A 19786-nucleotide genomic window follows, 5' to 3' on the forward strand; every position below is an offset into this window, starting at 1 on the left:
TGCTGTAATCTAAATCACTTCATTCAATATTTAAAACCTTTACAATTTAAGGACTGTGACCAACTATATGGGTAAGTTTGGTGAGGTAAGGGTCCCAGAGGGGAGTCTTACAAAGAAAGAAAGACTTGCATTTCTATAGCGCCTTTCACAACCTCAGGACATCCCAAAGCGTTTTACAGCCAATATAGTACTTTTTGAAGTGTAGGAAACACGGCAGCCAATTTGCGCACAGCAAGCTCCCACAAACAGCAATGTGATAATGACCAGATGTTGATTGAGGGATAAATATTGGCCAGGACACCGGGGAGAACTCCCCTGCTCTTCTTCGAAATAGTGCCCTGGGATCTTTTACATCCACCTGAGAGAACAGACGGGGACTCGGTTTAACATCTTATCCGAAAGACAGCACCTCCGACAGTGCAGCACTCCATCAGCACTGCACTGGGAGTGTCAGCCTGGATTATGTGCTCCAGTTTCTGGAGTGGGACTTGAACCCACAACCTTCTGACTCAGAGGCAAGAGTGCTGCCCACTGAGCCACGACTCTAATTAGGCCGAGTGTTCCTTTTATAACTGGTCCAGATGCTGACCTCGCTGGTTTTCAGATCTGTGCTTCCATCCAGTGAGACTCCCTTCTGGGAGCTTTGCATTGCAAAATCTACCCAATAATGTTAGTATGTGTGCTGGTCCCAAACAGGGTGGAGTCACTGTCACCCTTGATCCTCTAACCTTGTTATAAGCATCTCTCTGGGGACTGCCACTAACCGGTTAAGTGCTTTGATCCTTAACACATTGTTAGCAAGAGCAAACGGGATTCAGGATGTGTGACATTTAACATTTTCCTCCTTATTCCTCCAGGGCCCTTCTCCAATATTAAATATGGAAATATCTTCAAAACAGGTAAATCATTGCATTTGGGTATTTATGTTAATTCCTATCCATTCATAATATGTATTTCTTTTCCAGAAGTAAGCGTCACATTAAGAACCACAGGAAACAGCAGCTGAATTTTTCTCTTCATTTCTATTTACAGCAGCAGTTGTACATCGGCTCCAGAGATGGGCTGGTCCAGCTCTCGCTGCATCGATGTGATACCTACGGCAAGGCCTGTGCAGAATGCTGCTTAGCCAGGGACCCTTACTGTGCTTGGGATGGAACCTCATGTTCTCGCTACGTCCCAGCATCAAAACGGTGGGTTGTGCCCAGCTGTATTCATCTGGTTACGGTTACAATGCACGAGAAGCCTCTCCTTTCACATTGCTTGGATTTATTGATTGCTGCGGATTCATTACATTTTCCCTTAACGCTGCATCTTTTGAGAGTCTGCCAAAGATAACTCCCTCTCTTTTAAAAAAAAAATAAAAAAATTCCATGATATTTTATTTCTGTCGCAGGAGAATCGACTCTTATCTTGTTCCAAGTTTTCTTGAAGTGATTTAACTTGAGATAATTTTCTCGTGTGGAAGTCGCTCCACCCCTGCCCTTGCGGTTCCCGGCTCCAGCTCCTCATGTTCCCAGCGATACAATATCCGCATTGTAAAATAATACGTTCCCACATTTTTCTCCCCTTTATTTCTAAAGTCGCAGCCCCTTATTTTATGGGCGCCGATAGTAATTCAGTGCCATGCCAAGGGTGCACTTCTTTCAGCACAGGCCTAGATAGTGAGGATTAGCAAATGACCTGATGGTGGGAGGAATCACAGCTGAGCCCCCTAATCAGTTCAAACAAACATTCTTTCCAACAAAGGGCACTAGATGGCAATTGGGAGTGGGAACCCCAGCTGATTTTCCAGTTTGGTGATCCAGAAAGAAAGACTTACATTTATATAGCGCCTTTCATGACCTCCGGACGTCCCAAAGCCAATGAAGTACTTTTTGAAGTGTAGTCACTGTTGTAATGTAGGAAACGCGGCAGCCAATTTGTGCACAGCAAGCTCCCACAAACAGCAATGTGATAATGACCAGATAATCTGTTTTAGTGATGTTGATTGAGGGATAAATATTGGCCCCAGGACACCGGGGAGAACTCCTCTGCTCTTCTTCAAAATAGTGGCCATGGGATCTTTTATGTCCACCTGAGAGAGCAGACGGGGCCTCGGTTTAACATCTCATCCAAAAGACGGCACCTCCGACAGTGCGGCACTCCCTCAGCACTGCACTGGAGTGTCAGCCTAGTTTTTTTGTGCTCAAGTCTCTGGAGTGGGACTTGAACCCACAACCTTCTGACTCAGAGATGAGAGTGCTGCCCACTGAGCCACAGCTGGTAGCTAACAGAGGGTCATTGGGACACCGTCTGATGAGATCAGCTACCTCAGCGGAGGTCAGGGATAGAACATGAAACCTGCCTGATCGGTGTGGCTCAGCACCACACAATACAGTGCACGTACTCTCTGAGCTGTTTGGGAGAGAGCAGAAATAACTTCACTGAAATAAGAAATTCAGCGTGGTACACAGGGGTGGACCGTGCAATGTTGTAAATCAGTAATCATTCCCCAGGCAGCTGTGCAATCCATCCTCACACAGCTTCATCCTCTGACAGTGCGAGGATCAACACTGAATGTGTTCAACTTGAAGCCTCATCTCAGAGGACTTGATTTGATTTGTTATTTTTTAAAGATGTGTCATCTCCAGGTTTTGTATTTTAAAGTTATTTACAGTAAAAAGTAATTCAATGCCATGGCTCAACAGTTAATCTAGCCCCACCTATAGATTGGGAAACGTGAGTTCCTGCCTGCAGTTCCCACACATTGACTTCCCAGTATCACTCAGTACATCAGACAGAGTCTCGGAGCTTCCCCACAGAGAAGGTTGGAGAATGGGAAGGTTTGTTCTCGCACGTTAACTGGCAGGGCGCACGTTATTAGAGATTATGGATCTGGCCCTGCTCATCACCTCCCGCAGGAAATGATGGAGATCAGAGAAAAGAATTAAAAATTGAGTCAAAATAAAGATAATGGTGGTAATTTTCACTTTGAAAACTAACAATGGTGGACTGGCTGCCTGTTGTACAGACGCTCGATTTTCCGTTCCATTGCAGTCGATGTAAAGGAGAGTCAGGTTGGGTGTACCTTGCCTAAACTGAAAACTACCTCTAATAGGTTTCTCCACAAAAGAATTGTTTTAAAATAAAGGGTGGGAAGTGTCAGCGTGAGTTTAATTCAGTGTTTTTGAGCAAGTTCTCAGGAACTGTGGCTCACAACAGGTGTCCTGTTTCAGGACCTGTCTTAGGAACACTCCAACTCACTGCACCATGGAATAAGGATATAAAGACACAGATCATAAGAATCAGGAGCAGGAGTCGGCCATACAGCTATTCGAGCCTGCTCCGCCATTTAATCAGATCATGTCTGGTCTTCAACCAAAACGCCACTTTCCCGCCCGATCCCCATATCCCTTGATTCCCCTGGAGTCCAAAAAGTTTACCAGATGGTCAGCTCCTGATTTCAAATGTGGCCACTTGGGCAGTTGCTCAAAGGTGATCAGGATGCAACAGCAACAATTTGTATTTATATTGCGCCTTTAATGTAGTAAAACATCCCAAGGCACTTCACAGGAGTGTTATCAAACAAAATTTGACACCGAGCCATTAAGGACCAAAACGTGGTCAAAGAGGTCGTTTTTAAGGAGCAACTTAAAGGAGGATAGAGAGACAGAGAGGTTTAGGGAGGGAATTCCAGAGCTTAGGGCCCAGGCAGCTGAAGGCACGGCCGCCAATGGTGGAGCGATTAAAATCAGGGTTGCTCAAGAGGCCAGAATTGGAGAAGCGCAGATATCTCGGTGGGTTGTAGGGTTTGTTGAAGTTACAGAGATAGGGAGGGGCAAGGACATGGAGGGATTTGAAAACTAGGATGAGAATTTATACAGTTAAAGATATCAATCTCTGCTAGTGGTACCATTACAAATAGTCTTGGCTAAGGGTACCATTATAGGTACTGGTCTCTGCTACAGTCACTGCCATAGATACTGGTTTCTGCTAAGGATAATGTTATAGATACCGGTCTGAGCTAATGGCACCATTACAGATACCAGTCTCTGCTAAGGACACTGTTATGGATACCGGTATTGGGCAATGGTACTGTTTTAATGTGGGTGTCGATCTCCGCTGTTATAGATACTGATTTTAGGTATTCAATAGTGCAATGTGCAGAAGCAGCTGCAAGTCACACTGGGCTCAGTGACAAAGGAACTCCGCATCTAGGAAGCTAGATTTTGAAAAGGATACAAAAACTACGCAGGGGTCCAAAGAAGCTTTGAGCATTTTTTAGACAGTGAATTGTTAGGACATTGAATGCCCCAACAGAAACTGTGGTAGACGCAGATCACATAATCACTTTCAAAAGGATTGTGATTCAATATTTGAAAAAGAAAAATCTAAACGAGCAACTTAGGTGTAAAAATAAATCACCTCGGGACGTCCCAAAGCGCTTTACAGCCAATGAAGTACTTTTTGAAGTGTAGTCACTGTTGTAATGTAGGAAACGCGGCAGCCAATTTGCGCACAGCAAGCTCCCACAAACAGCAATGTGATAACGACCAGATCATCTGTTTGTGATGTTGATTGAGGGATAAATATTGACCAGGAAACTTGGGTTAACTCCCCTGCTCTTTCTTTGAAATAGTGTCATGGGATCTTTTACGTCCACCTGAGAGAGCAGACAGGGCCTCGGTTTAACATTTCATCCGAAAGGCAACACCTCTGACAGTGCAGCACTCCCTCAGTACTGCACTGGAGTGTCAGCCTGGATTTTTGTGCTCAAGTCTCTGGAGTGGGACTTGAACCCACAACTTTCTGACTCAGGGGTGAGAGTGCTGCCCACTGAGTCACGGGTGCAGTGCAAAACATTACCAAGGTCGGAATGAGTAGGAGAGCAGACAAGGCGAATGAGTAGTGGCCGTTAAGCGATGTGTGATTGATATAACAAACGGTTTCTACACCAGATTTTATGGTAGAAAATGAATAAAATTTTGTCCTAAAGTCAATGTGTAAGTTAATGGTTCCATTCATCATAATCGTGTGCTTGCTAGAACACTCGGCAAATGCCGATGTAGATAAGTAGCTATTAATCACTGAGAAATGAGTTAATGAGCCTCTGAAATTTAACACACGGAGCCACGCCTGGTAAAGGGAATGTAATAAAATAGCAGACCTTATTGTGAAAGGGAAAAGAGTTAACACTTGCAAACTGCAAAAAAACATTTTCAGAGTTTGAAACATTTAGCTTTGGTGATTTTTTTTCTCTCTATTAACTGTCTGATCAAAACAAGTTTTTTGCAAGTAATATTTCATTGGCATTGATGATGTTTGCACAGGCGGACTAGACGTCAAGATGTGAAGCACGGAGACCCAATAAGCCAGTGCTGGGATCTGGAAGAAAGTAAGTGTTCCTACACCGCTGTGCAGCAGACGTTGCTTTGCAAGAACTGTTCGAAGGAAAGCAGTCATTGATGATATTTATTTCAAACCACAGTAAAAAAGAGAGATTTTTTACAGAGCTCAATAGTGAGTACAGATTGCTTAATATTCCAAGGAATATTAAATGGCCCAGAATTCTGGAACTATAATTTATCATACAGCTTTTGTGACCTTTACCTCCGCAACATAAGAAACTTCATAATGTGCAGCAAGCCCAGATATTAGGAGTTCAGAGTCAGGGAAAGTCTGGCTTATGTTTTTGTCAAATTAATTTTTTAGCTCTAAATGTATGTCCTATATAAACATACATGGACTTATCATTTATTTAGTGTAGGCGAAGCACTGAATGCCTCAAAACTGCGGGATTCCTAAATGTAATCAAGTCTGCGTCCCCAGGAGTGCAGAAATGCTTGCCTCGTAAAGGAATGTTTTTTATTTTTTTTATTTTTTATTCCTTGATGGGATGTGGGCGTCGCTGGCTAGGCCTGCATTTAGTGCCCATCCCTAATTGCCCTTGAGAAGATGGTGGTGAGCCACCTTCTTGAACCGCTGCAGTCCATATGGTGTAGGTACACCCACAATGCTGTTAGGAAGGGAGTTCCAGGATTTTGGCCCAGCGACAGTGAAGGAACGGCGATACAGGTCCAAGTCAGGATGGTGTGTGGCTTGGAGGGGAACTTGTAGGTGGTGATGTTCCCATGCGTCTGCTGCCCTTGTCCTTCTAAGTGGTAGAGGTCGCGGGTTTGGAAGGTGCTGTTGAAGGAGCTTTGGCGAGTTGCTGCAGTGCATCTTGTAGATGGTACACACTGCAGCCACAGTGCGTCGGTGGTGGAGGGAGTGAATGTTGAAGGTGGATGGAGTGCCAATCAAGCGGGCTGCTTTATCCTGAATGGTGTCGAGCTTCTTGAGTGTTGTTGGAGCTGCACTCATCCAGGCAAGTGGAGAGTATTCCATCACACTCCTGACTTGTGCCTTGTAGATGGTGGAAAGGCTTTGGGGAGTCAGGAGGTGAGACACTCGCCGCAGAATTCCCAGCCTTTGGCCTGCTCTTGTAGCCACAGTATTTATATGGCTGGTTCAGTTCAGTTTCTGATCAATGGTAACCCCCAGAATGTTGATAGTGGGGGATTCAGCGATGATAATGCCATTGAATGTCAAAGGGAGATGGTTAGAGTCTCGCTTGTTGGAGATGGTCATTGCCTGGCACTTGTGTGGTGCGAATGTTACTTGCCACTTGTCAGCCCAAGTCTGAATGTTGTCCAGGTCTTGCTGCATATGGACATGGACTGCGTCAGTATCTGACGAGTCTCGAATGGTGCTGAACAGTGTGCAATCATCAGCGAACATCCCCACTTCTGACCTTATGATGGAGGGAAGGTCATTGATGAAACAGCTGAAGATGGTTGGGCCTAGGACACTGCCCTGAGGAACTGCTGCAGTGATGTCATGTGATTGAGATGAATGACCTCCAACAACCACAGCCAACTTCCTTTGTGCTAGGTATGATTCCAACCAATGGAGAGTTTTCCCCTTGATTCCCATTGACTTCAGTTTTGCTAGGGCTCCTTGATGCCACACTCGATCAAATGCTGCCTTGATGTCAAGGGCAGTCACTCTCACCTCACCTCTGGAATTCAGCTCTTTTGTCCATGTTTGGACCAAGGCTGTAATGAGGTCAGGAGCTGAATGGCCCTGGCGGAACCCAAACTGGGCATCAGTTAGCAGGTTATTGCTGAGTAAGTGCCGCTTGATAGCACTGTCGACGACACCTTCCATCACTTTGCTGATGATTGAAAGCTTGTCATTTTCATAGTGAGTTAGACTCGAGGGAAACACCGTACACGTTTTGAATTCCACAGACTTTAGAAACTGGGATTGCTTTGGATTGTGGTCATGCCAATGACCCGTGTTCAGAGAAGGCTGGCGCAGGGCAGGGTCCTCGGAACTCTAACTACTCCTCCGCGCAGCTGATGGCCGTGAGTTCACGCCTACTGTTCAACAAATACAACAACAGCTTGCATTTATACAGCGCCTTTAACATAGTAAAACATCCCAAGGCGCTGCACACGGGCATTATCAACTAATCTCCAGCCAGGCTGATAGTGAGCATTTCCCTATTGAGGCCGAGGGAAATCCGAGCTCGAACCTTTGCATACTTCCTGCAGTTGATTGTACAGTGACATTGGGAGATGCCCGGAAGCGAGGCACCCTCTGTATTGGAAAAAGCTAGTGATAGAGTTCAGGGAATTTGAGAAAATACCTACAATTACCTACACTTTCTATTCTGATATTTCTGAGCTAGTTCTGCTGTCAGTGACTCAAGTTGCCATCGGAATAAATCAACCAACTGTATATTATCCGCTGTGAACAGGCACGACCAGATTCAGATAGTCAATGACAGCTCAGTGTTTCTGCCTGAGTTTAATATAAAAAGGAACGTGCGAACTGCAAGGGGCCACACACCAGATCCACGGGGAGCTCCCTCGTCATTGCCCCATGCGAGAACACTTTCCCAGTGATCAGCACCATCTGTTGCTAAGCCATTTTTTAATCCAATCAAAGGCCAGGAAACAGCTGCCACTGTGGTGATTACAGAGAGGGTGGGAAATCTACACAAGTGGTAAAGGAGGCCAGATTCTCTGATCTTCCCTCATAGCTGATCCCCATTACACTTGGCCTCTGTCTTTTTGTGGCTTCCTCTGCCTTCTGTAATGTAAGCCCTTTTTTTGTGGTGTGGTGCGGTGCGCATAATATTTGAAGTGTGGTCTGACCAACATTGACATCACTGTGTGAACTCTGTTATTTAGCCAATAAAATTGATATACCTATCAATTCATCCAATGAAAAGCGACGAGTTAAGAAAGTAACTATAGGTTTTTATTGGCTAAATAACAGAGCCCACCCTCGTGGGTGATCGGATCCAACAAGGAGGAATACCAGCCAGTCGACCACCTTTATACCTGGGCAGGTAGGTGGAGCCATGGGCGGAGTCAGCAGTGGTCAGCCCAGGTATAACAGCGTGACAAGAGGCGACCTCGTATAGTGATACAACAGTGTGAACAGTGATAACGATATAACAGTGATAACTATAGTGTAACGATAGTGAACGATAAAAGTGGTTTACCACACTGTGAAAATTAGTTTTACCTGCAGTAGTTAAACAACCGACAAGACATGAGAAGACCTTGATCTTTCCATTCAATATTGACTCTCTATACACAACTCCCACATTTAAAGGATAATGTTCAATAAAATATTCCAGGAAATCAGGAACACCTTCCAAAACCTCACTACCGGGTAGTCATGTTTAGGTGGTAACCTGCACCTGATGTGGCACTTGGCTCTAGAATGAACTTCAAGAAGAACACTTTGGATTCACTGCTCTTGGCCAGCACTGGGGCAGAGAAAGCAGCAAAATCTGTCCGTGTGGTTTTTTACAACTATTAAAGCTAAACTTAAAAACAAGTTAGTAACATTACATTATTGCACCCTTCTTATAGTCTGAGGACTTCCCACAGTGTTTACAGCCCGTTTTAACTGGTGCAGTCTTCGCTGAGCTCTGCTCAAATGAGCTATTCTTACAACAAGTAATTACGCATTAATTTGTGGAAGACTATTTGAAAATGTATAGCTTATTTCTGTGGGTCAATTGAAGATTTTTGTGCTGAACGAGGCGAGGGAGATAAGGAAATGTCACATGTTCAGCTTTTGGCGCTGAGTGACTGGTTTTCTGACTGCAGGTTGACAGGGACTCTCGCCCACATACCTGGAAATCTTGTCCGCAATGTCTCAATAGGCTGCTGAGTGAGGTCCACACTACTAATGTACTGTCAGAAAATGACCACTCCAGGTCAGCATGAAGTACTTCCAGTCAAATATCAGACCGGTTGAATGTAGAGGAATTGTCTCCCCACACTGCCTCGATGTCTTACTTCCAGTATTTTTCCATTTCTGTCCTCAGCCTTCCCATTGAGTGAGTCTGACAGTCCAGCGCAGTTTAATATGTAAAGACAGATTATACAATAAGTTGCTTCCACTGCTGGCAGAAAACAACCATAATTCCTCACTTATTTTGTTAAAAAAATTGTATAATTTAAGGTTGATTTCTTACTGGTTAGTCCCTCCTGGTATCAGTTAGGGCAGAGAAATCTTTAACGTTTGTAACATCTCTCTAAAGCAATTCTTTTTCTTGGCATTTCCGTCAATCCCTCGCACAAAGGTGCCAAGGACTGACTGATCCCTGTGGCTGAAATGATGGAATACTCTCCACTTGCCTGGATGAGTGTAGCTCCAACAACACTCAAGAAGCTCAACGCCATCCAGGACACAGCAGCCCGCTCGATTGGCACACCATCCACCACCTTAAACATTCACTCCCTCCACCACCGGCGCACCGTGGCTGCAGTGTGTACCAGCTACAAGATGCACTGCAGCAACTTGCCAAGGCTTCTTCGTCAGCACCTCCCAAACCCGCGACCTCTACCACCTAGAAGGACAAGGGCAGCAGGCGCATGGGAATACCACCACCCCCAAGTTCCCCTCCAAGTCACACACCATCCGGACTTGGAAATATATCGCCGATCCTTCATCGTCGCTGGGTCAAAATCCTGGAACTCCCTACCTAACAGCACTGTGGGAGTGCTTTCACCACACGGACTGCAGCGGTTCAAGAAGGCGGCTCACCACCACCTTCTCGAGGGCAATTAGGGATGGGCAATAAATGCTGGCCTTGCCAGCGACGCCACAAAATTCCATGACCGCATAATAATAAAAAAAATCATCCAACCCAGCTCAAATGGGGTTTAACTGCAAATCACAGAAACCCCACAGTGCAGATAGAGGCCATTTCGGCCCATCGAGCCTACACCGACACATATCCCACCCGATCCCCGTAACCCCACGGTATTTAATCCCCCTAACACTAAGGGTCAATTTATCATAGCCAATCAACCTAACCCGCACATTTTTGGATTGTGGGAGGAAACCGGAGCACCCGGAGAAAACCCACGCAAACACGGGGAGAATGTGCAAACTCCACACAGACAGTCACCCGAGGCCGGATTCGAACTCGGGTTCCTGGCGCTGTGAGGCAACAGTGCTAACCACTATGCCACCAACCTTCCTGAAATCTACTGGCTCAGTCACACACCCAGCAACAAACTTATGAACTGAGCCATCAGGATGACACTTGTTTCAATGCACTGTAGTTATACTCTGCAAAACTCGCACTAATGTCCGGTCTTGTGATTGGCAGGTATGAGCAATGAAGCTGAAGAGAAGCTGATCTTCGGTATTGAGTTTAACTCCACTTTCCTGGAATGTATCCCCAAATCACAGCAAGCATCTATCCGGTGGTTTATTCAGCAATCCCGGGATGAGCATCGAGAGGAGGTAAGCTGCCCTTGTAGTGTATGTAACGTTCCACCTTTAAGAGAACTATTTTAAGGGTTGCACTACTTTATCTTGGCTACTGTATACTGTAATACCGGTGGTGACCACACCGGTATATAAGTGCTGTGTAAGGATTTATTGGGCAGATTCGCCCTGACCTTCGAATAGTAAAGTCCTGTTAAAGTTACTCTTGTAGTCTGTGTATTAATTCGCCATATAACACACAGACTTTACAGTGGCGACGAGTTTGATCTTACCCTGCGGTAGCGATACATCCGAAGCAGTTAACGAGCGTCGAGAAGAGGCATCCGCCCTCGTCGTTCTGCTGAGAGAAGACTCGAGTCTGCAGAGCAAGGAAGAAGGAAGAATTCAGACATGAAGCCTTCCATTAGCAACAGGCAGTGATCGTCCCTTCTGTCACGGTGGTGAGTGAGCCGATCAGCCACGAGAAGCAAGTCGGCCACGTTGACTGTGAGTAGGGGGGAAATAAAAAGAAATGGAGGATAAGGGTGGTGAACTCGACCACGGTCGGGGGAAAGGAGCCGGACAGAAGTCGGGGCCAGAGGCGCTGAGACTGGGGCAGCGTAGGGCACGGAAGCCGCCGTACAAGCGGGAACGCAGCTGGTGTGAGAGACCGGGCTACAAGTGGGCTGGGAGACGCAACAGCGTCGGGAGACAGCTCGACCGCGACCGGCGAAAAAGGCCGGGCAGCTACCGAGGCCGCGAGGCGCTGTGACCGGGATCGTAAGGCGCGGGAAGAAATAAATAAATAAAACCGCGGAGAACTCAGCCGCAGCCGGGGGAGGAAAGGACCGGACTGCGAGAGGGCTGGGGAGGCACGATTGAAAGCCGCTGAGGGAGAGACAGAGCCCGAGCGAGCGGGAGAGCTTCAGAATAAACTGAAGCCGGCGCGCAGGCTGCGAAACCCGAAAGCCAGCGGTCGTCGCCCGAGGGCAAAGCTTACCCCCCCGCCAGAGGAAGACAAGCGCGGGAAACCACCATCCTCGGAGGCGGGGAAGAAGATAAGCGCGGGAAACCGCCATTTTTGAAAAAAAAAGTTAAAAAGTAAAGAAAAATTTCGTTGTTGTTTTCAGAAAGATTGTGAAGATGCCTAAGCGTGGTAACATCAATGATTTCGATTCCGATGTGGAAGATTGGGCCACGTATGTAGAACGCATCGAGCTATATTGTAAGGTCAATAAGATAGCAAATTATGATAAAGCTCTAACCTTACTAAACTCAATGGGTGCGAAGACATACGGGCTATTGAAGCATCTTCTATCACCAGCTAAACCGGCGGATCAGTCTTTCGCTAATATTGTTGCTGTCCTGAAGGATCATTTGAACCCCACACCGCTGATGTTAGCGGAACGATCTAAATTTTACGTGAGAACGCAACTAAAAGAGGAAAGCAACGCGGAGTACTTGGTTGAACTGCGTAGGCTAGCAAAATACTGTCAGTTTGGGGAAAATCTGACAGAAGCACTGAGAGACAAGTTCGTGTGTGGGATGTCGAAGGAAGAAACACAAAAGCGACTGCTCGCAGAGAACGATCTTACACTTGATAAGGCTGTCCTTATTGCAGCATCGCACGAAGCCGCAGCGAGAGGCACGGCGGAGATGCAGCTGAAGACAGCGGTACTCAGCGTGGATCAAATGACTTCGGGTACAACGAAATGTTATCGTTGTGGGAAGACAACACACGACCAGAACCAATGCTGGTTTAAAAACCAGGAATGTAGAAAATGTGGCAAGCTTGGTCACACAGCTAAAGTATGCCGGTCAGGAAAGAAGACCAGCAACAATAAGTCACCGCAGAAGAAGTACAGAAAGGTACATAAGGTGACTGGGAAGAGTTCAGATGAACAGAATTCGGATTCAGACTCCAACAGCAAGGAACTGGGTAGTCTGAGGATTCACAATGTGAGTAAGGAAACTGACCGACAAACTATCTGGGTCACACTACAGATTGCAAAAGTCCAAGTGAAGATGGAAGTGGACACCGGATCGGCATTGACGGTCATGAATAAGCAAGATTACAAAAAGTTATTCAAACATATTCCCCTACGGGATACGGAGATAGTATTGCAGACATACACGGGGCATAAAGTATACCCCATCGGAAAGATAAAAGTCAAGGTGAGACACAAGGGCAAAGAACACCAAGGAATGGACATATATGTACTACCCGAGGGAGGTCCACCACTTCTGGGGCAGGAGTGGATCAGGAAAATAAAGATAGACTGGCACTCCCTAAACACAATGACGGTAGGTTCCGGAAAGAAAGATGTCAAACCTGAACGATTGTCCAGAATATTGGACGAGGCTAAAGAGGTATTCCAGCAGGGACTGGGAATACTGAGAGGAATTAAGGCAAAAATCAAGATTGCAGAACATGCAAGCCCAAAATTTTTCAAAGCCAGATCGGTACCTTACGCGATACGACCTGCTGTGGAGGCAGAACTGGAAGAGCTTGAATGTTCAGGGGTACTGTCTAAGGTGGACTGGAGTGAGTGGGCCACGCCCATTGTTCCCGTCATGAAGCCTTCGTCGAGTAACAAGCCAGGGGGACCGGGAAAGGTCCGCATCTGCGGAGACTTCAAGATCACAGTTAATCCGGTGCTTCACATGGTACAATACCCGCTTCCACGGATTGAGGATATCTTTGCTTCATTGTCTGGCAGGAAACACTTCACCAAGATAGACCTGGCGCAAGCGTACTTACAGATGGAAGTTGAGGAAGAGTCGCGCCAGTATCTCACAATCAACACGCACAGAGGCTTGTATCGATATAATAGACTGGTTTTTGGAGTGACTTCGGCTCCAGCAATTTGGCAGAGGGCCATGAAGCAGGTCTTACAGGGTATTCCAAGCACTCAGTGTTACTTGGACGATATCCTGATTACGGGAGAGGACGAGGAGGAACACCTCACAAATTTGAAACTGGTGCTCACCAGGTTGAAGGAATATGGCCTTCGAGCTAACCGCCAGAAATGTGAGTTCTTCCAGAAACGGATCTCGTACTGTGGTCATGTCATTGACCAAGAGGGCCTGCACAAGGCACCTGAAAAGATCGAAGCTGTCGTGAAGGCCCCCGCTCCGGAAAATGTATCACAGTTGAGGTCGTTTCTGGTGTTGATTAACTATTACCATAAGTTTCTGCCAAATCTATCCACAGTGCTGCACCCGCTGAATGCTCTGTTGTGGAAAGAAGTACCATGGAAGTGGAGCGAGGACTGTAAGAAGGCCTTTCACAAAAGCAAGGCATTGATCACCTCTGAGGAAGTGTTGGCTCACTTCAATCCAACGCTACCTCTTTGTCTAGCTTGTGATGCTTCCCCTTATGGTATTGGAGCAGTACTCTCACACAAGTTGCCAAATGGCTCGGAAAGGCCAGTCGCATTTGCATCCCGATCATTGACCTCCGCTGAGCGCAATTATGCTCAGATAGATAGGGAGGCTCTCAGCCTTGTGTGGGGAGTAAAGAAATTCAATCATTACCTGCAGGGCAAGAAGTTTACATTGCTGACAGACCACCAGCCGTTGGTATCCATATTCAACCCTAACAAGGCCGTTTCCACTATGACAGCGCAAAGGCTACAGAGGTGGTCCGTGTTACTAGGGGCACACCAATATGACATCGAATACAAAAGGTCCAAACAGCATGGAAATGCTGATGGGTTATCGCGCCTACCGTTGCCAGTGGTAGAAGAGGTGACTACAGTGGACCCAGTGGAGATGTTCCACTCAACCATAGTGGAATGTCTACCAGTAACAAATTCTATGATCGAAAAGGAAACAAGAAATGACCCAACTCTCTCACGAGTCTACGATTTAACGGTGGAGGGATGGCCAGCACATGGCGAACCAATGTTGCCAGCATTTTCGCAAAGAAGAGAACAGCTGTCAGTGTGCCGAGGAACCTTGATGTGTGGATCTAGAGTGGTGATTCCACCCAAACTCCAGCATAAAGTGCTAAAGGAGCTTCACGAGGGGCATCTGGGTGGAGTGAAAATGAAGAACCTAGCCAGAGCGTTTGTGTGGTGGCCAGGTATTGATGGAGACATCGAAGAAATAACCAAGAGCTGTCTAGGATGCCAGAAGGCCCCACCACAAGCTCCTCTGCATCCATGGGAGTGGCCCTCATCTCCATGGCAAAGGGTACATATCGACTTTGCTGGTCTATTTATGGACTCAATGTTTTTAATCGCGGTGGATGCACACTCCAAGTGGCCGGAGGTAATAAAGATGTCCTCCACCACCACGGAAAAAACCATCACAGTATTAAGGACCATATTTGCCAGGAATGGGCTGCCGGAACAGATCTGTTCTGATAATGGACCGCAATTTGTGTCCGAAGAATTCAGGAAGTTCTTAAAAAGCAATGGGGTTAAGCACTACACGTCCGCCCCATACCATCCCGCCACCAATGGATTAGCTGAAAGGTTTGTCCAGACCTTCAAGAAGGCCATAAAGGCCATGGGTAATGAAGACATAAATCTACAACATAAGGTAGATAACTTCTTGTTGGCGTACAGGAATGCAACACATGCGGTCACAAACCAAACTCCCGCCATGATGTTTTTCAATAGAAGACTAAGATGCCGGCTGGATTTGATTAAGCCAAACGTCAGAAGGGACGTTGAGAACCGGCAATTTCAAGGCATGAATGAAAGGCCAACTAGAACCTTCCAGATAGGTCAACAAGTTTTGGCCCGGGACTACCGTACCGAGAAATGGCAGCCTGGAACTATTGGAAAAAAGCTAGGACCGCTGATGTATACCGTGGACATTGGTGAAAGCATAATAAGGCGCCATGTTGACCAGATCATAGAGTCATCCACAAAGGGCCAACCTACTCCACAACTCTATACGCCTAATGTTGAAGCAGAGATACCCAGAGCATCTACCTCCGATCCGGTAATACTGGAATCAGATGAACCTGACACTGTCCTTCAAGCAGAATCGACCTTGCCAGAAGAACCTACTACACCACCGAAAACTACTACACCACCGAGGCGTTATCCGGACAGAGTCAGGAAGCCTCCAGAGAGACTGAATCTGTGAACTGTTTACATATAGTTGTATATATGTTATGATGTTATATTAATGGGAATATATATATACTGTTAACCTAAAAAGTGAGGATTGTAGTGTATGTAACGTTCCACCTTTAAGAGAACTATTTTAAGGGTTGCACTACTTTATCTTGGCTACTGTATACTGTAATACCGGTGGTGACCACACCGGTATATAAGTGCTGTGTAAGGATTTATTGGGCAGATTCGCCCTGACCTTCGAATAGTAAAGTCCTGTTAAAGTTACTCTTGTAGTCTGTGTATTAATTCGCCATATAACACACAGACTTTACAGCCCTAGCACGGCTTTGTCTGCTTTCTGCACTAACGCTGTGCTCAGTGAACCCATGCAATAGTCCTAAAGAGGCCACCCTCTGAGCAAACTGTGAATGGAGACCTCGAGGGACATGGAGTCTGCTGAGGGCCATGGGTAAAGGGAAGGGATGCTGCAAGAGTCCGCAGGTCAAGTCTTCTGAATCCCGCTGCTCTGGGGTCAGAGGCAGCGAGCCAGTCTATTGAGGGTCTTTTGATCAAATGTGTGGCAGTCACAGGGTTTCTGATGCTGCCAGTGAGCGAAGGATCTTGAACTTGATGGGGGTGAAATTGAAAGTTGGCGGAGGCACTGACTGGGCAGTAGCGGATCACCCTGTCTAATTCTCCTTTCCAATGGGAAACCGAGCGGGGTGTATAAGGGGCGGCTGATTGGCTACGGCCCATGTTGTACCGCTGCTGAATCTGATTTTCAGCCCTGATGTATCAGGACCGGTTAAGATGACATTTTAATCTGCTTGTTTTATGAAAAAAGCCTTTCCTGTACCAGCTTCCTGCGTTGCAAGTGAAATATCTGCCTGCCTGTCTCTGTATTCCTACCATCTATTAAATAATTGGTAACTACAGTTTGATGTATCTTTGTACAGAGCAAACAACGAGGCTATAGAGATAGACAGGCTCTCCCCCGCGGAGTGCGGAGTTCGGATGGCCGGCTGACCGCCTGATACTCCCAGCAGGAGGCTGGGCCATTTTGAAGAGCAGGCCTGGTTAGCATTTGGCCAATGGGTTGCGGGTGGAAACGGAGCTCCCAGGCAGCCCCTCGGTTCCGGGCCGGAAGAAGTTAGGCCCACGAGGTGGGGGGTCCCACCTCATGAGGAGCGAGGGATCTGGAGTAGCAACGGCCCAGGATGATTTGTAGATCCCAGAGGAGAGCTGCTGCTCCTCCCCCGGCCTCGTAACAATTCAGTAAAACTGACCTGTGGGCTCCTCCTTGGCCGGACTGCTGGCTGACGCTAGGCAGAGCATGCACGGCACACTCTCCACCCAGCACTGTCCTGAAATGGTAAACGGGGTCTTACGTACTTCATAGGATCCCAATCTGCACCTTAAAAGGGCCTACTGCTTGAATCAGGCGGACGATCCAGCCGGCCAGTGGTAGGCCTGGTATCCATGGCGATGGCAGGAACGGGGGTGTGGTAAGTCATTCCCCACTATTTTCGGGGCACTACCACCCCATTCTCACCAGCCAGAGTCCCCATACTCTTCCAAATCAATTGACTAGAACTGCAGAACTAGACTACAACTAGCACAGAGTCACTGGAAATGTTTAGATTTTACAGAGTTAGAAAGACAAAGGAAACAATGAGAGGACGCACTGTATATTCCATTTACATAAGCATTCTCATGCACAATTAACTCTTATTGGTTTTGTAGGCAATCTGGCACTTCAAAGTACAAAGTACAAGCTGCTCAGAACGAGCTGCTCTAAGTGTTTGTGCACATGTTCAATGTGCCTTCCTTTCTGTTTGCTTAAAAGCTGCTTTGATGCTGTGTAAACATTCAGTTTTTCTCAAGTACAGACATGGCCAGTCTTGCTGTAGGGGACAGTGCTCCTGCTTTTGATTTATGATCTTTCAGATTTATCATGCCTCAACTTAGGGCCATCTCCACCTGAAATTTCTCCGTGCAATCAGAACAATTCCTATTGAGTTGCACTGGTTCAGTCGGAGACTGGGAGCCGTCTGTGAAATGTGGACTCATCTTAACTAAGCTTCAATTGCTGCTGGTTCCCCGAGACCATGGAGCCTGAAATTCACCCGGAGAGCGGTGAGAACGGGGAACTCACTACCACAGGGTGTGGTTGAGGTGAATAATATAGATGGCTTTAAGGGGAAGCTCGATAAACACACAAGGGAGAAAGGGATCGAAGGATATGCTGATTGGGTGAGATGAGGACAGGATGGGAGGAGGCTCGTGTGGAGCAGAAACACCGTGGATCAGTTGGGCTGAATGGCCTGTTCCTGTGCGCTACCCTCGATGTGATTCTCTGTAAATTTGGGAATGAATGTGGGAGATGGCACAGAGCGGACAATCAGAGCAGCGGTCACCCAGTCCATCGCCAGGCATGTGCTCACAGCTGGCCAAGAGGGGCATTGAGAGAGGGGAAACAAAGAAAGACTCACATTTCTCCAGCGCCTTTCATGACCTCAGGACGGCCCAACACACTTTACAGCCAATGAAGGACTGAGAGCAGGTCCCAGCTCATTGTCTTGATTAGAGACAGTCCACAATAAAGGCAGGCACCAAGTGAGAAAATAGATAAAAACCTTAAAATATAGTCTTCCTGTGAATGAAGTTAGTGTTAATTTATATACATCCGGGCATTAGGTAATACTGGAATTAAGCTCCACACCCAACCTGGAGTGTCAGGTTTGAGAGAAATTAGCTGTATCCAGGTCCATTCTGGTACGGTTTCAATTTAGCTCAGAATTTTAATATTGCGCTGTATCTTAAATCCCCGTGCACAGTCATACATTTATTTATCAGGGCTGATCTTCCTCTGCCCAGGCCCTAAGCCGGACCTGTGCACCTGACGTGTGCTGCACCTGTCCGGCTCTGGGATCACCCTCTGGGTTCCCTGTCCTGGGCCGGGGGTGACCGTGAAGCAGAGCTGCCAATCCAGGTCTCTGTCCCTTCTCCCTGGCCCCTGTACCGCAGAGTGCTCAGTCCCTGGATATGAGGAAATCACCGCTTGAGTTCTTGGGATCTTGAGAAATCTGTGAAAACCATTGAGAAATTAATTTAATAGTTTGGAGAAATCGTAGCCCCGTTATTATCGGGGAGGTGGGAGTGGGAGAGACGGGGAGCGCTGGACTGGGGGCGGGGGACCGCGGGGAAAACCCGGCAAGGCTGGGGATGTGGAGGCCCTGCTGATCTTAATGGCCGGGCCTCATTTAAATAATCTGCTGAGTCTCCCGCCCCACACCGGCCTGATTGGCAGCCTAGCCGCCTGGTGGGAGCATGAACCAGCGACAGGAGGCCGCAGCCAGGGAATCGTGAGGACTGCTGTCCCCCGACTGTTAGTGGGAGGTCCTGCTGTGATCGGGGGAGGGGGGGCTCTGACCACGATCGGGGGAGGGGGGGCTCTGACCACGATCGGGGGGGAGGGGGGGCTCTGACCACGATCGGGGGGGAGGGGGGGCTCTGACCACGATCGGGGGGGAGGGGGGGCTCTGACCACGATCGGGGGAGGGGGGGCTCTGACCACGATCGGGGGAGGGGGGGCTCTGACCACGATCGGGGGGGAGGGGGGGCTCTGACCACGATCGGGGGAGGGGGGGCTCTGACCACGATCGGGGGAGGGGGGGCTCTGACCACGATCGGGGGAGGGGGGGCTCTGACCACGATCGGGGGAGGGGGGGCTCTGACCACGATCGGGGGAGGGGGGGCTCTGACCACGATCGGGGGAGGGGGGGCTCTGACCACGATCGGGGGAGGGGGGGCTCTGACCACGATCGGAGGAGGGGGGGCTCTGACCACGATCGGAGGAGGGGGGGCTCTGACCACGATCGGGGGAGGGGGGGCTCTGACCACGATTGCTTCCTTCCTGCTGATGTCTTGCTTTCCTGCTCAAA

The 19786-nt window shown here is 47.7% G+C and overlaps 1 protein-coding gene across 3 annotated transcripts in view; it reads left to right on the forward strand.

Annotated features, from left to right (window-relative positions):
- Positions 1-19786, forward strand: part of sema3d (sema domain, immunoglobulin domain (Ig), short basic domain, secreted, (semaphorin) 3D) — a 428206-nt gene that overhangs the window by 362966 nt on the left and 45454 nt on the right. For 2 of the 3 annotated variants that reach the window (XM_086010838.1, XM_086010840.1), the window contains 4 exons: positions 858-899; positions 1033-1190; positions 5310-5374; positions 10667-10803. In XM_086010838.1, the coding sequence (XP_085866964.1) occupies positions 858-899; positions 1033-1190; positions 5310-5374; positions 10667-10803 (402 nt within the window). The remainder of the gene's footprint in view (positions 1-857; positions 900-1032; positions 1191-5309; positions 5375-10666; positions 10804-19786) is intronic. The other variant, XM_086010839.1, reaches the window with a different exon arrangement.

This window comes from Somniosus microcephalus, chromosome 17 (genome assembly GCF_052327205.1).
Source record: "Somniosus microcephalus isolate GS21.2 chromosome 17, FLI_Smic_1.0, whole genome shotgun sequence".
Taxonomy (NCBI): Eukaryota; Metazoa; Chordata; class Chondrichthyes; order Squaliformes; family Somniosidae; genus Somniosus; species Somniosus microcephalus.